This window comes from Oncorhynchus tshawytscha, unplaced genomic scaffold (assembly GCF_018296145.1).
Source record: "Oncorhynchus tshawytscha isolate Ot180627B unplaced genomic scaffold, Otsh_v2.0 Un_contig_4226_pilon_pilon, whole genome shotgun sequence".
Classification (NCBI taxonomy): Eukaryota; Metazoa; Chordata; class Actinopteri; order Salmoniformes; family Salmonidae; genus Oncorhynchus; species Oncorhynchus tshawytscha.
In genome coordinates, this window is record NW_024609164.1 from 60,829 (window position 1) to 78,252 (window position 17,424).

The window sequence follows — 17,424 nt, forward strand, 5'->3', positions numbered from 1 at the left end:
GCAGTAGGAGTGGCTAGTACTGATAGAGAGATAAGACCTGGGTTCTGTCAGGTGGTCTATATATATACTGGCAGTAGGAGTGGCTAGTACTGATAGAGAGATAAGACCTGGGTTCTGTCAGGTGGTCTATATATATATATATACTGGCAGTAGGAGTGGCTAGTACTGATAGAGAGATAAGACCTGGGTTCTGTCAGGTGGTCTATATATATACTGGCAGTAGGAGTGGCTAGTACTGATAGAGAGATAAGACCTGGGTTCTGTCAGGTGGTCTATATATATATATATATATATATACTGGCAGTAGGAGTGGCTAGTACTGATAGAGAGATAAGACCTGGGTTCTGTCAGGTGGTCTATATATATATATATATATACATACTGGCAGTAGGAGTGGCTAGTACTGATAGAGAGATCAAATCAAATCAAATCAAATTTTATTTGTCACATACACATGGTTAGCAGATGTTAATGCGAGTGTAGCGAAATGCTTGTGCTTCTAGTTCCGACAATGCAGTAATAACGAGCAAGTAATCTAACTAACAATTCCAAAAAAAAACTACTGTCTTATACACAGTGTAAGGGGATAAAGAATATGTACATAAGGATATATGAATGAGTGATGGTACAGAGCAGCATAGGCAAGATACAGTAGATGATATCGAGTACAGTATATACATATGAGATAAGTATGTAAACCAAGTGGCATAGTTAAAGTGGCTAGTGATACATGTATTACATAAGGATGCAGTCGATGATATAGAGTACAGTATCAACGTATGCATATGAGATGAACAATGTAGGGTAAGTAACATTATATAAGGTAGCATTGTTTAAAGTGGCTAGTGATATATTTACATAATTTCCCATCAATTCCCATGATTAAAGTGGCTGGAGTAGAGTCAGTGTCATTGACAGTGTGTTGGCAGTAGCCACTCAATGTTAGTGGTGGCTGTTTAACAGTCTGATGGCCTTGAGATAGAAGCTGTTTTTCAGTCTCTCGGTCCCAGCTTTGATGCACCTGTACTGACCTCGCCTTCTGGATGACAGCGGGGTGAACAGGCAGTGGCTCGGGTGGTTGATGTCCTTGATGATCTTTATGGCCTTCCTGTAGCATCGGGTGGTGTAGGTGTCCTGGAGGGCAGGTAGTTTGCCCCCGGTGATGCGTTGTGCAGACCTCACTACCCTCTGGAGAGCCTTACGGTTGAGGGCGGTGCAGTTGCCATACCAGGCGGTGATACAGCCCGCCAGGATGCTCTCGATTGTGCATCTGTAGAAGTTTGTGAGTGCTTTTGGTGACAAGCCGAATTTCTTCAGCCTCCTGAGGTTGAAGAGGCGCTGCTGCGCCTTCCTCACGATGCTGTCTGTGTGAGTGGACCAATTCAGTTTGTCTGTGATGTGTATGCCGAGGAACTTAAACTTGCTACCCTCTCCACTACTGTTCCATCGATGTGGATGGGGGGGTGTTCCCTCTGCTGTTTCCTGAAGTCCACAATCATCTCCTTAGTTTTGTTGACGTTGAGTGTGAGGTTATTTTCCTGACACCACACTCCGAGGGCCCTCACCTCCTCCCTGTAGGCCGTCTCGTCGTTGTTGGTGATCAAGCCTACCACTGTTGTGTCGTCCGCAAACTTGATGATTGAGTTGGAGGCGTGCATGGCCACGCAGTCGTGGGTGAACAGGGAGTACAGGAGGGGGCTCAGAACGCACCCTTGTGGGGCCCCAGTGTTGAGGATCAGCGGGGAGGAGATGTTGTTGCCTACCCTCACCACCTGGGGCGGCCCGTCAGGAAGTCCAGTACCCAGTTGCACAGGGCGGGGTCGAGACCCAGGGTCTCGAGCTTGATGACGAGCTTGGAGGGTACTATGGTGTTGAATGCCGAGCTGTAGTCGATGAACAGCATTCTCACATAGGTATTCCTCTTGTCCAGATGGGTTAGGGCAGTGTGCAGTGTGGTTGAGATTGCATCGTCTGTGGACCTATTTGGGCGGTAAGCAAATTGGAGTGGGTCAAGGGTGTCAGGTAGGGTGGAGGTGATATGGTCCTTGACTAGTCTCTCAAAGCACTTCATGATGACGGATATGAGTGCTACGGGCGGTAGTCGTTTAGCTCAGTTACCTTAGCTTTCTTGGGAACAGGAACAATGGTGGCCCTCTTGAAGCATGTGGGAACAGCAGACTGGTATAGGGATTGGTTGAATATGTCCGTAAACACACCGGCCAGCTGGTCTGCGCATGCTCTGAGGGCGCGGCTGGGGATGCCGTCTGGGCCTGCAGCCTTGCGAGGGTTAACACGTTTAAATGTCTTACTCACTTCGGCTGCAGTGAAGGAGAGACCGCATGATTCCGTTGCAGGCCGTGTCAGTGGCACTGTATTGTCCTCAAAGCGGGCAAAAAAGTTATTTAGTCTGCCTGGGAGCAAGACATCCTGGTCCGTGACTGGGCTGGGTTTCTTCCTGTAGTCCGTGATTGACTGTAGACCCTGCCACATACCTCTTGTGTCTGAGCCGTTGAATTGAGATTCTACTTTGTCTCTGTACTGGCGCTTAGCTTGTTTGATAGCCTTGCGGAGGGAATAGCTGCACTGTTTGTATTCAGTCATGTTACCAGACACCTTGCCCTGATTAAAAGCAGTGGTTCGTGCCTTCAGTTTCACACGAATGCTGCCATCAATCCATGGTTTCTGGTTAGGGAATGTTTTAATCGTTGCTATGGGAACGACATCTTCAACGCACGTTCTAATGAACTCGCACACCGTATCAGCGTATTCGTCAATGTTGTTGTCTGACGCAATACGAAACATCTCCCAGTCCACGTGGTGGAAGCAGTCTTGGAGTGTGGAGTCAGCTTGGTCGGACCAGCGTTGGACAGACCTCAGCGTGGGAGCTTCTTGTTTTAGTTTCTGTCTGTAGGCAGGGATCAACAAAATGGAGTCGTGGTCAGCTTTTCCGAAAGGGGGGCGGGGCAGGGCCTTATATGCGTCGCGGAAGTTAGAGTAACAATGATCCAGGGTCTTTCCACCCCTGGTTGCGCAATCAATATGCTGATAAAATTTAGGGAGTCTTGTTTTCAGATTAGCCTTGTTAAAATCCCCAGCTACAATGAATGCAGCCTCCGGATAAATCGTTTCCAGTTTGCAGAGAGTTAAATAAAGTTCGTTCAGAGCCATCGATGTGTCTGCTTGGGGGGGGATATATACAGCTGTGATTATAATCGAAGAGAATTCTCTTGGTAGATAATGCGGTCTACATTTGATTGTGAGGAATTCTAAATCAGGTGAACAGAAGGATTTGAGTTCCTGTATGTTTCCTTCATCACACCATGTCACGTTGGCCATAAGGCATACGCCCCCGCCCGTCTTCTTACCAGAGAGATGTTTGTTTCTGTCGGCGCGATGCGTGGAGAAACCCGCTGGCTGCACCGCTTCGGATTGCGTCTCTCCAGTGAGCCATGTTTCCGTGAAGCAGAGAACGTTACAGTCTCTGATGTCCCTCTGGAATGCTACCCTTGCTCGGATTTCATCAACCTTGTTGTCAAGAGACTGGACATTGGCAAGAAGAATGCTGGGGAGTGGTGCACGATGTGCCCGTCTCCGGAGTCTGACCAGAAGACCGCTTCGTTTCCCTCTTTTTCTGAGTCGTTTTTTTTTGGTCGCTGCATGTGATCCACTCGGTTACACTGGTTGTAAGGCAGAACTCAGGATCCGCATCGCGAAAAACATATTCTTGGTCGTACTGATGGTGAGTTGACGCTGATCTTATATTCAGTAGTTCTTGTCGGCTGTATGTAAAGAAACCTAAGATGACCTGGGGTACTAGTGTAAGAAATAACACGTAAAAAAACAAAAAACTGCATAGTTTCCTAGGAACGCGAAGCGAGGCGGCCATCTCTGTCGGCGCCGGAAGTACGACCTGGGTTCTGTCAGGTGGTCTATATATATATATACTGGCAGTAGGAGTGGCTAGTACTGATAGAGAGATAAGACCTGGGTTCTGTCAGGTGGTCTATATATATACTGGCAGTAGGAGTGGCTAGTACTGATAGAGAGATAAGACCTGGGTTCTGTCAGGTGGTCTATATATATACTGGCAGTAGGAGTGGCTAGTACTGATAGAGAGATAAGACCTGGGTTCTGTCAGGTGGTCTATATATATACTGGCAGTAGGAGTGGCTAGTACTGATAGAGAAATAAGACCTGGGTTCTGTCAGGTGGTCTATATATATACTGGCAGTAGGAGTGGCTAGTACTGATAGAGAAATAAGACCTGGGTTCTGTCAGGTGGTCTATATATATATATATACTGGCAGTAGGAGTGGCTAGTACTGATAGAGAGATAAGACCTGGGTTCTGTCAGGTGGTCTATATATATATATACTGGCAGTAGGAGTGGCTAGTACTGATAGAGAGATAAGACCTGGGTTCTGTCAGGTGGTCTATATATATACTGGCAGTAGGAGTGGCTAGTACTGATAGAGAGATAAGACCTGGGTTCTGTCAGGTGGTCTATATATATACTGGCAGTAGGAGTGGCTAGTACTGATAGAGAGATAAGACCTGGGTTCTGTCAGGTGGTCTATATATATACTGGCAGTAGGAGTGGCTAGTACTGATAGAGAGATAAGATCTGGGTTCTGTCAGGTGGTCTATATATATATATATATACTGGCAGTAGGAGTGGCTAGTACTGATAGAGAGATAAGACCTGGGTTCTGTCAGGTGGTCTATATATATATATATATATATACTGGCAGTAGGAGTGGCTAGTACTGATAGAGAGATAAGACCTGGGTTCTGTCAGGTGGTCTATATATATACTGGCAGTAGGAGAAGCTAGTACTGATAGAGAGATTAGACCTGGGCTCAAAACACACCTCCAGGCTGTGTAAGGGCTATTTTACCAAGAAAGGGAGTGATGGAGTGCTGCATCAGATGACCTGGCCTCCACAATCCACTGACCTCAACCCGATTGAGATGGTTTGGGATGAGTCAGACAGCAGAGTGAAGAAAAAGCAGCCAACAAGGGCTCAGCATATGTGGGAACTCCTTCAAGACTGTTGGAAAAGCATTCCAGGTGAAGCTGGTTGAGAGAATGCCTAGAGTGTGCAAAGCTGTCATCAAGGCAAAGGGTGGCTATTTGAAGAATATAAAATATAAAATATATTTTGATTTGTTTAACACTTTTTTGGTTACTACATGATTCCATATGTGTTATTCCATAGTTTTGATGTCTTCACTATTACAGAAAACTATTGTAGAAAATATTAAAAATAAAGAAAAACTCTTGAATGAGTAGGTGTTCTAAAACATTTGACCGGTAGTGTACATAAAGTATGTAGGCACCCCTTCAAATAGGTGGATTTGGCTATTTCAGCCTCATCCATTGCTGACAGGTGTAGCACACCACCATGCTATCTCCATAGGCAAACATTTGCTGTAGAATAGCCTTACTGAAGAGCTCAGTGACTTTCAACTTGGCACCTTCATAGGATGCCACCTTTCTACCAAGTCAGTTCATCAAATTTGTGCCCTGCTAGAGTTTCCCTGTAAGTGCTGTTATTGTGAAGTGGAAACGTCTAGCAGCAACAACGGCTACACCGCCGAGTGCTGAAATGCATAAAAATGGTCTCTCCTCGGGTGCTAGACTCACTACAGAGTTCAAAACTGCCTCTGGAAGCAACGTCAGCACAATAACTGTTAGTTGGGAGCTTCATGAAATGGGTTTCCATGGCCGAGCAGCCACACACAAGCCTAAGATCACTATGCGCAATGCCAAGTGTCGGCTGGAGTGGTGTAAAGCTCACCGCCATTGGACTCTGGAGCAGTGGAATTGTGTTCTCTGGAGTTATGAATCACACTTCACCATTTGGCTGTCCGTCAGATGAATCTGGGTTTGGCTGATGCCAGGAGAACGCTACCTGCCGCAATGCATAGTGTAAAGTTTGGTGGAGGAGGAAAAATGGTCTGCGGTTGTTTTTCACTAAAGGGCAAAGCCCCTTAGTTCCAGTAAAGGGAAATATTAACGCTACAGTATACAATGACATTCTAGACAATTCTGTGCTTCCAACTTTGTGGCAGCAGTTTGGTGAAGACTTTTCCTGTTTCGACTTGACAATGCCCCCGTGCACAAAGCGAGGTCCATACATAAATGGTTTGTCGAGATCGGTGTGGAAGAACTTGAATGATCTGCACAGAGCCCTGACCTCAACCCCATCGAACATTGTTTGGATCAATTGGAACGCTGACTGTGAGCCAGACCTAATTGCCCAACATCAGTGCCCAACCTCAATAATGCTCTTATAGCTGAATGGAAGTAAGTCCCCTCAGCAATGTTCCAATATCTAGTGGAAAGCATTCCCAGAAGAGTGGAGGCTGTTAAAGCAACAAAAGGGGGAACAACTCCCTATTAATGCCCATGATTTTAGAATGAGATGACGAGCAGGTGTCCACATACTTTTGGTCATGCAGAGTATGGCTGCATAGCATTTTGTCTAAATTTTGGCATATTAACTAATGCTTATTTCTGAAGATTAACTCAGGTTTTGGCCCAGCGGCTAAGGAGTTGGGGCTTTGGCAGGAGTTGGACCTGTGGCTGAAAGGTGGCCAGTTCGAATCCCGGTCCAGCACTGGGAAAAAAATGGGCGGAATTGATCTGACCACTGGAGATCTGCTGGGTTCACATCCTCAATACAATGTACTGTACTGTATTGTACTGTACTGTACTGTATTGTACTGTACTGTATTGTACTGTAGTATACTGTATTGTACTGTAAAGAAGTCAGCCAGAGATGACTTGGATTAACATTCATAAGAGATGCCTCCCTGGCCACCAGTGCATAGGACAATACATTCTAAAATAACTATACTGGTATTCTTTTATCCATTATATATTTGTTTATTAAATTATATTCTTAGCTAAAAATGTTACTCTTTAATAGTAGGAGCCATAATTCATAAATGGCACCATGCAGGGTTCTATATGGAACCATTTTGGTTCAGTGAAGAAGAACCTCTAGAGTTCTGATCAAAGAACCCTATAAAAGGGGATTCTATATAGAACTTTCAGTGATTCCGTATATTAAGCAAGATAGAACCCTGTTTGGTTGAAACAGGAGAGAAGAGTGTGTTGATAAAACGGTTTATATTGTCAGAATTCAGCTTGTAACAACGATCAGAATTAGTCAAAACAATAAGGTAATGCATACCAACATACTAGGCAATAATTAACAGGAGGCAAAGTGGTCATGTCATGTGAAAATTATATCAAACATCTTACATTGAAACGAGTCCAGACAGGATAGAGAAGCCCTGGTTTAGCAGACGCTCTTATCCAGAGTGATTTACAGTAAGTGCATTCATCTGAAGAAAGCTAGTTGAGACAACCACATATCACAGTCCAAAGCCACTGGAAGTAGGGCTGCTGAGGGTGCTGAAGGATCTGAATTTAAAAACACATTTTTCTTCACAAAAGTAGTGCACTGGACCTTTACCAGTCCTGTATTAGTGGACCCATACAGCCGTCTGTATTAGTGGACCCATATAGCCGTCTGTATTAGTGGACCCATATAGCCGTCTGTATTAGTGGACCCATATAGCCGTCTGTATTAGTGGACCCATATAGCCGTCTGTATTAGTGGACCCATATAGCCGTCTGTATTAGTAGACCCATATAGCTGTTTGTAGCGGGCACCAAAAACATTTCTGATGGATATAGCGTTTTGGAAATACACTCCTTATAAATTCTTAAACAACATTGTCTTCTTACCTCTTAGATTTGATGTCATGTTCACCAGAGAGTTTCATTTTAGAGGCATGGCCCCCCTCCTCTCTCTTCCCAGAGAGATTCATTTTAGAGGCCGGATCCCCCTCTACTCTCTTCCCAGAGAGATTCATTATAGAGCTCTGACCCCTAAACAGAGATCCAGCATGTTGGTTGTGGTTAACACAGTGACAACTCATTATTGAAGGTCAATTGTTCTCTTTTATTTATTATCTTTTTGAGAAATACAACATTTCCTAACAGACACATCCAAACAGTCAGGTGATTTAATGCATCACATGAACATGTAGTGGTGACTGATATGTTTCACCTCTTCTCCATGTAGAGAAACTATTGATAATAAATTCTCACTCTCTTTTAATCATTTCACTCATTCTAGTGTGTTGCTTTGTTCAACAGCTATGCTATTATTATACTATTACTAAATTTAATTCATAATAACAATGTTAAGAAAAGTATGTTCAGTGGTTTAATACCAAATTACACAAGAAGCAGGAGATGTTGTCATTTTAAAAGAACAAATGTTTTGATATTTTGAAAGAGCATTCAGAACTATGATGCATGAACATTTTTACAAATGGTAAAACAACCAGATATACGAATCCTACAATACGATATATGTTTTTTACATTTGGCTTGCCTACGCCCCAGTTAGCGCCATTTTGTACGATTGAACTGTCACGTACCTGTCCCAGGTGAAATGGACTGTTAGATCTGAGTGTCACGTACCTGTCCCAGGTGAAATGGACTGTTAGATCTGAGTGTCATGTACCTGTCCCAGGTGAAATGGACTGTTAGATCTGAGTGTTTAACTGTCATTCACTATACTAAAATAACACCATTAATGTCCCTACACACTTCACAATAATCCCTGGGAAGAGTCTTACCTTGTAGGCTGAATTCACAACCAGAACTCAAGTCATTGAGATATTTTCCGTTCTGCTGAGAGAGCACCTTCCTGATGACAAGTGTCTCTGTATCTATGTTCTATGTACAGATGATCTTTGGATGCAATAATATCTGGTCAAAGTCTAGTGACTCAACACCATAATATAGCATAAACATAACAGTAGTTTAACCTTTGGCCAGTAAAGACCATGGCATATTATAACATGTAGAATCATTATGATGGATCCAGCGTCAACATATCTCTAACTTTAAACGATACAATGTGGTCCATGCACGGGCCCAATTTGGATATTTTCACTTAGGGGTGTACTCACTTTTGTTGCCAGCGGTTTAGACATTAATGGCTGTGTGTTGAGTTATTTTGAGGGGACAGCAAATGTACACTGTTATACAAGCTGTACACTCACTACTTTACATTGTAGCAAAGTGTCATTTCTTCAGTGTTGTCACATGAAACGATATACTCAAATATTTACAAAAATGTGAGAGGTGTACTCATTTTTGTGATATACTGTATATCAGAACAAATAGCAGCAGGAATGGTTATATATATATACTGTTAAAATATATATCAGTATATTATGGAAAGCAGTTATTGCAGCTAAATACAATTTTAATAAACCACATATACAATCCACCCACCTGAGCTGCATCAACACACCCTCCAACCCCTCCTGGGACCACCCCAACCCACCCTCCAACCCCTCCTGGGACCACCCCATCCCACCCTCCAACCCCTCCTGGGACCACCCCAACACCCTCCAAACCCTCCTGGTACCACCTCAACCCCTCCTGGTACCACCCCACCCCTCCTGGTACCACCCAAACCCACTCTCCAACCCCTCCTGGGACCACCCCAACACACCCTCCAACCCCTCCTGGGACCACCCCAACCCACCCTCCAACCCCTCCTGGGACCAACCCAACCCATCCTCCAACCCCTCCTGGGACCAACCCAACCCATCCTCCAACCCCTCCTGGTACCAACCCAACCCATCCTCCAACCCCTCCTGGTACCACCCCAACCCCTCCTGGGACCACCCCAACACACCCTCCAACCCCTCCTGGTACCACCCCAACCCACCCTCCAACCCCTCCTGGTACCACCCTCCAACCCCTCCTGGTACCACCCTCCAACCCCTCCTGGTACCACCCCAACCCACCCTCCAACCCCTCCTGGTACCACCCCAACCCACCCTCCAACCCCTCCTGGTACCACCCCAACCCAACAAACCTGATCTCTACGAAATGAAATACTAATTCAAGGGACACAATTGCACAAAAACTATAATGAACGGTCAATCTGTTGGGTAAAACCCACTACATTAGTTATTTTATGGTTTCAGGAGTAGATAACCAGCTGTGTTGTTTGGCTCGTCCCATGGATTCTAGCAGTGGATAGTTGTACATAAATGATGTCTATAAAAGTGCTGATCCAATGAGGTGTGATTGTATTCATCTTAGTTCCAACATCTCTTTAGGTGCTGTCCAACCTGATAACATTTAACGTATTTGCTGACAGTGGTGAATTATCATTCAGAAATAACAGTTTGGGGGAACAAGGTATGATAATATAGACTACATCTGATAAGACAGAGGATACCTCTTTCCAAAACATGTCCCCTGGTCACAACCAGTACATATGATTAAAGGAGCCCAAGGCACCTTGATTACATAGATCACACAGAAGAGAGGTTATGATTTTAATTAAATTATGTTTTCTAGGTGGAAGGTATACCCTGTGTATGAGATTAAAATGTATCAGCTGATGATTATGATTGTTAGATGAACCCACTAAGTTCCTGATGAAGTCAACTGGTGAGTCTCTTTAGCAGCTAGTTCCATGGACACACTGATTTCAATGTCCTTCGTCAAGGTCAGATGACTTTCAGTCAACAGTCTCTTGTGTATCTTCACTCTGTTGCCCACATACTAGTCTGTCTCTGATGATGTCATTTAGACCACCATTAAACTCAGTGTTCTGATAGTTTCTTTAATGCAACAGCAAACATTGGTACTGATTCTCCCTATTCCTGATGTCTCCTGTGGAACCTGAACCTTTCAGCATTAACTAGTGGTTCCTGTGAAAAATGTCCTTTAAGTATCTCCACAATATCCCCATACGTCTTATTACCTGATCTGTCTGGCTGTAGCAGGCTGTCTAGTAAATTACATGTCTTTGGCCCCATTACACTAAAACATGTAGGCACAATGTTGTCCTGATCAATGCCATTTACAAGAACAAAATATTTAAACTGTTTTGTATATGAGCTCCTCTGCTCAAAACTTTCATCAAACTGTTCAATGGTTCCAACAATTACAGACATTTTTCATTTCTCAAAAAGGTCCTGATTGTCACTCACTTCAATATCGTCCTCAACCAGAGCAATATTTGCCTCAGTCCTGTGATCTTTGTCACACCCTTATTTGTTTCCCCTGTCCTTGTGCTTGTCTTCACCCCCCACCAGGTGTCTCCCATCTCCCCCTACTATCCCGTGTATTTACACCTGCGTTTTCTGTTGCCTGTTCGACTTGTCCCGTCAAGTCCTACCAGTGTGTTCCTGTGATTCCTGTGCTCTAGTTTTTGTTTTTCCTAGTCTTCCCAGTTCTGACCTTTCTGCCTGTCCTCGTACCTGCCGTCCTGTACCTGCCGTCCTGTACCTGCCTGTCCTCGTACCTGCCGTCCTGTACCTGCCGTCCTGTACCTGCCGTCCTGTACCTGCCGTCCTGTACCTGCCTGTCCTCGTACCTGCCGTCCTGTACCTGCCTGACTCTGATTTGGATTATGATTATTTGCTTAGCTTACCTTTTGCCTGCCCCTTGTTCTATAATAAAAATAATGAAATCATTCAAATGAAATGAATAAATTAGGCCCTAATCTACAGATTTCACATGACTGAGAATACATATATGCATCTGTTGGTCACAGATACAGTTAAAGCCAGAAGTTTACATACTGTTACGCTCGTCGATGTCGATGTTGGATCGGACCAAGGTGCAGCTTGGAAGGCGTACATCATTCCTTTATTAAACGAACACCAAGAAAACACTAAATACAAACGAACGTAAAGCTCTGTAACGCTAAACAGCAACTATACAAAAACAAGATCCCACAAACTACAGGTGAAAAAAGGCTGCCTAAGTATGATCCCCAATCAGAGACAACGATAGACAGCTGCCTCTGATTGGGAACCATACCCGGCCAACGAAGAAATAGAAAACATAAATTGCCCACCCTGGTCACACCCTGATCTAACCAAAATAAAGAATAAAAAGGATCTCTAAGGTCAGGGCGTGACACATACACTTTAGCAAGTACATTTAAACTCAGTTTTTCACAATTCCTGACATTTAATCCTGGTAAAAATGTCCTGTTTTAGGTCAGTTAGGATCACCACTTTATTTTAAGAATGTGAAATGTCAGAATAATAGTTGAGAGAATGATTTATTTAAGCTTTTATTTCTTTCATCACATTCCCAGTGGGTAAGAAGTTTATATACACTCAATTAGTATTTGGTAGCATTACCTTAAAATTGTTTAACTTGGGCAAACATTTCGGGTAGCCTTCCACAAGCTTCTCACAATAAGTTGGGTGAATTGTGGCCCATTCCTCCTGACAGAGCTGGTGTAACGGAGTCAGGTTTGTTGGACTCCTTGCACACACACGCTTTTTCAGTTCTGCCCACACATTTTCTGTGGGATTGAGATCAGGGCTTTGTGATGGTCACTCCAATACCTTGACTTTGTTGTCCTTAAGCCATTTTGTCACAACTTTGGAAGTATGCTTGGGGTCATTGTCCATTTGAAACACCCATTTGCGACCAAGCTTTAACTTCCTGACTGATGTCTTGAGATGTTGCTTCAATATATCCACTTAATTTTCTACCCTTATGAAGCCATCTATCTTGTGAAGTGCATGATGCTGCCACCCCCGTGCTTCACGGTTGGGATGGTGTTCTTCGGCTTGCAAGCCTCGCACTTTTTCCTCCAAACATAACGATGGTGATTATAGCCAAGCAGTTCAATTTTTGTTTCATCAGACCAGAGGACATTTTTCCAAAGAGTACGATCTTTGTCCCCATGTGCAGTTTAAAACTGTAGTCTGGCTTTTTTATGGCGGTTCTGGAGCAGTGGCTTCTTCCTTGCTGAGCGGCCTTTCAGGTTATGTCGATATAGGACTCGTTTTACTGTGGAAATAGAGACTTTTGTACCTGTTTCCTCCAGCATCTTCACAAGGTCCTTTGCTGTTGTTCTGGGATTGTTTTTCACTTTTCGCACCAAAGTACATTCATCTCTAGGAGACAGAACGCATCTCCTTCCTGAGCGGTATGACGGCTGTGTGGTCCCATGGTGTTTATACTTGCTTACTGTTGTTTGTACAGATGAACGTGGTACCTTCAGGCATTTGGAAATTGCTCCCAAGGATGAACCAGACTTGTGGAAGTCTACAATTTCTTTTCTGAGGTCTTGGCTGATTTCTTTTGATTTTCCCATGATGTCAAGCAAAGAGGCACTGAGTTTGAAGGTAGGCCTTGAAATACATCCACAGGTACACCTCCAAATGACTCAAATCAGAAGCTTCTAAAGCCATGACATCATTTTCTGGAATTTTCCAAGCTTTAAATGCACAGTCAACTTAGTGTATATAAACTTCTGACCCACTGGAATTGTGATACAGTGAATTATAAGGGAAATAATCTCTGTAAACAATTGTTAAGTTAAGGAAAAATGTGATGCATCATGCACCAAGTAGATGTCCTAACCGACTTGCCAAAACTATAGTTTGTTGACAAGAAATTTGTGGAGTGGTTGAAAAACTAATTTTAATGACTCCAACCTAAGAGTATGTAAACTTCCGACTTTAACTGTAAATAGGAGCGTGGATCAGAAAACATTCAGTATCTCCAGTGACCACCATTTGCCTCATGCAACGCCACACATCTCCTTCGCATAGACTTGATCAGTATGTTGATTGCGGCCTGTGGAACGGAGTCCCACTCTTCTTCAATGGCTGTGCAAAGTTGCTGGATAGTGTGTGTGTGTGTGTGTGTGTGTGTGTGTGTGTGTGTGTGTGTGTGTGTGTGTGTGTGTGTGTGTGTGTGTGTGTGTGTGTGTGTGTGTGTGTGTGTGTGTGAACAATGTGTGTGTGTGTGTGAACAATGTGTGTGTGTGTGTGTGAACAATGTGTGTGTCCAGTGTGTGTGTGTGTGTCCAGTGTGCGTGTGTCCAGTGTGTGTGTGTGTCCAGTGTGTGTGTGGTGCATCTGAACCGTTCTCACAGGGCACAGGATCACAGAAAGAGAAAGACACAGAGTTACCATGGTTATTGTTTACAGGAATAAACTGGTCCAACCTGGCGTGTGTGTGTGTGTATTTAAATGTCATATTTTGATCAAACATAAAACACATGGTTAGATTGAAACATCATGTTGTGTTTGCCACAGTGACCACCTGACACAGGGACACTGAGGAGTCATCATCCCAAACCATGAATCCTGGATAGAGGGGCTCAGTGAATGTGGTGTGATATGTGTACAGGTGGGTCAGTGTGTCAGAGGAGACTCTGTAGAAGGACAGAGTGCCGGCTGGCCAGTCCAGATACACTCCTACTCTGTGGGAGCTGGAGGAGGGGACGTCTATGAGAGTGAGATTGTCATTGTGGCACGCTCTGTAACTGTTCTCAGAGCAGAACAGACTCCAGGACTTGTCATTGTATCCAATCACACAGTCATTACCCCTTCCTCTCCTGCTGATTCCTTTATATGTAACTCCTATGTCAGCTGCTTTCCCACTCCACTCTACCTCCCAGTAACAGAGTCCAGTCAGACCCTCTCTACACAGCACCTGTTCATCATCTTCAAATCTCTCTGGGTGATCAGGATACGGCTGCTCCTCTGTCCTCCATGTCACCTTTCTGTTCTCCTCAGACAGAGAGAGGTGTATGTTTATTGTGTTTGGGTCCATTGTGAGATCACAAGTATCTGATGGATGAAACCAGACACACACACACACACACACACACACACACACACACACAGACACACACACACACACACACACACACACACACACTGTTAAAGCAACTCTTTTTAACTTTGGTGTCCCTGATTTCTGCATCTGTAGAACTAACGCTCATATTTAATAATATGACCAAGTAAATAATGATGGTGGTCTTTGACTTTGACTTAACTTGAATTAAGACTTTTTCTTAGTCATATTCTTCACAGCAGCCAACACTCACATTTTCTAAGCCCAGGCTTCATTGTGTACTCTCCACCATGTTCCACACTGTAGCGGTAAGTAGTGGAACAGACAGTCATTGAGTGACACACACACACACACACACACTCATAACTTTGTCCAAGTGGTGTTCAGAATGTTTGTCTTGACTAGACTGATAACTCAAACATTTCTGATATGAACAGTGACATAAATCCTCTACATACCTGAGTTTCTCCAGTCTGCAGCGTGAATCCTCCAGTCCAGCAGAGAGCAGTCTGACTCCTGAGTCTCCTGGGTGATTGTAGCTCAGGTCCAGCTCTTTCAGGTGTGAGGGGTTTGACCTCAGAGCTGAGACCAGAGAAGCACAGCCTTCCTCTGTGACTAGACAGCCTGACAACCTGCAAAGAGTAAACAATTTTAAAAACCACACTGCTATTCTTTGGTGGAGAAAATAGTTGCAGTATATTTTTCCAACATATTCAGATACATCAGTGTCCTGAAACCTGCCATATCTATTCATAAATGGAAGTATCATTATTAACAATGACAAATGATCAAAGTACTGCTTGTAGATACTAACATGTACAGTACAAATATTTGAGTACGTTGACCAGACCATTTTAAAAAGCAGTATCAGTCAAAAGACAGTCAGTGAGGTATCAGATTTCGATAGTATTGAGTATTTTGTCCACACCATATCTATGTTGACAGTGAAGCTAACATTTTCAATTTAGTTCTATAATCCAGCATTTTGGATTTGAGATAATATGTTTCTTATGAGGTGGCAGTATATAATGTCACCATTTATTTGAGAGTATTTTCATTCATATTGTCACACTCTGACCATAGAGAGCCCTTGGTTCTCTATGGTGTAGTAGGTCAGGGCGTGACTAGGGGGTGTTCTAGTTCTATATTTCTATGTTGGTGTTTTGTATGGTTCCCAATTAGAGGCAGCTGGTAATCGTTGCCTCTAATTGTGGATCATATTTAGGTAGCCATTTTTCCCACCTGTGTTTGTGGGAAATTGTTTTGTGTTTGTGCATGTGCACCACTACTTTCACGTTTCGTTGTTGGTTTATTGTTTTAGTTTAAAGTTTCACCGTAATAAAGATGTGAAACTTCAATCACGCTGGTCCATCTCTCCTCACGATCGTGATACAGATGTTTCACAGTTTTGAAATGAAAGCACTTTTTGTACAGTTGAAGTCGTAAGTTTAAGTACACTTAAGTTGGAGTTATTAAAACTTGTTTTTCAACCACTCCACGCATTTCTTGTTAACAAACTATAGTTTAGGCAAGTTGGCTAGGACATCTGCTTTGTGCATGACACAAGTCATTTTTCCAACAATTGTTTACAGACAGATTATTTCACTTATAATTCACTGTATCACAATTCCAGTGGGTCAGAAGTTTACATACACTAAGTTGACTGTGCCTTTAAACAGCTTGGAAAATTCCAGAAAATGATGTCATGGCTTTAGAAGCTTCTGATAGGCTAATTGACATCATTTGAGTCAACTGGAGGTGTACCTGTGAATGTATTTCAAGGCCTACCTTCAAAGCTCAGTGCCTCTTTGCTTAACATCATGGAAAAATCTAAAGAAATCAGGAAAGACCTCAGGAAAACAATTGTAGACATCCACAAGTCTGGTTCATCCTTGGGAACAATTTCCAAATGCCAAAGGTACCACATTCATCTGTACAAACAATAGTACGCAAATATAAACACCATGGGACCACGCAGCCATCATACCGCTCAGGAAGGAGATGCGTTCTGTCTCATAGAGATGAACGTACTTTGGTGCGAAAAGTGTAAATCAATCCCAGAACAACAGCAAAGGACCTTGTGAAGATGGAGGAAACAGGTACAAAAGTATCTACATCCACATTAAAACAAGTCCTATATCGACATAACCTGAAAGGCCGCTCAACAAGGGAAAAGCCACTGCTCAAAAACCGGCATGAAAAAGCCAGACTAGAGTTTGCAACTGCACATGGGGACAAAGATCGTACTTTTTTGGAGAAATGTCTTCTGGTCTGATGAAACAAAAATAGAACTGTTTGGCCATAATGACCATCATTATGTTTGGAGGAAAAGGGGGAGACTTGCAAGCCGAAGAACACCTTCCCAACCGTGAAGCACGGGGTGGCAGCATCATGTTGTGGGGGTGCTTTGCTGCAGGAGGGACTGGTGCACTTCACAAAATAGATGGCATCATGAGATTGGGAAAATTAAGTGGATATATTGAAGCAACATCTCAAGACATCAGTCAGGAATTTTATTTTTATTTATTTTATTTTTTATTTATTTTATTTCACCTTTATTTAACCAGGTAGGCTAGTTGAGAACAAGTTCTCATTTGCAACTGCGACCTGGCCAAGATAAAGCATAGCAGTGTGAACAGACAACACAGAGTTACACATGGAGTAAACAATTAACAAGTCAATAACACAGTAGAAAAAAAAGGGGGAGTCTATATACATTGTGTGCAAAAGGCATGAGGAGGTAGGCGAAT

The 17,424-nt window shown here is 43.4% G+C and overlaps 1 protein-coding gene across 1 annotated transcript in view; it reads right to left on the reverse strand.

The window, feature by feature from the left end:
• LOC121838751 (NLR family CARD domain-containing protein 3-like) overlaps positions 1 to 17,424 on the reverse strand; it is a 48,608-nt gene that overhangs the window by 14,366 nt on the left and 16,818 nt on the right. Inside the window, exons 7-9 of the mRNA XM_042314386.1 lie at positions 15,133 to 15,306; positions 14,928 to 14,974; positions 14,135 to 14,667 (exon numbers count right to left, since the gene is read on the reverse strand). Coding sequence (XP_042170320.1) covers positions 14,135 to 14,667; positions 14,928 to 14,974; positions 15,133 to 15,306 — 754 coding nt within the window. The remainder of the gene's footprint in view (positions 1 to 14,134; positions 14,668 to 14,927; positions 14,975 to 15,132; positions 15,307 to 17,424) is intronic.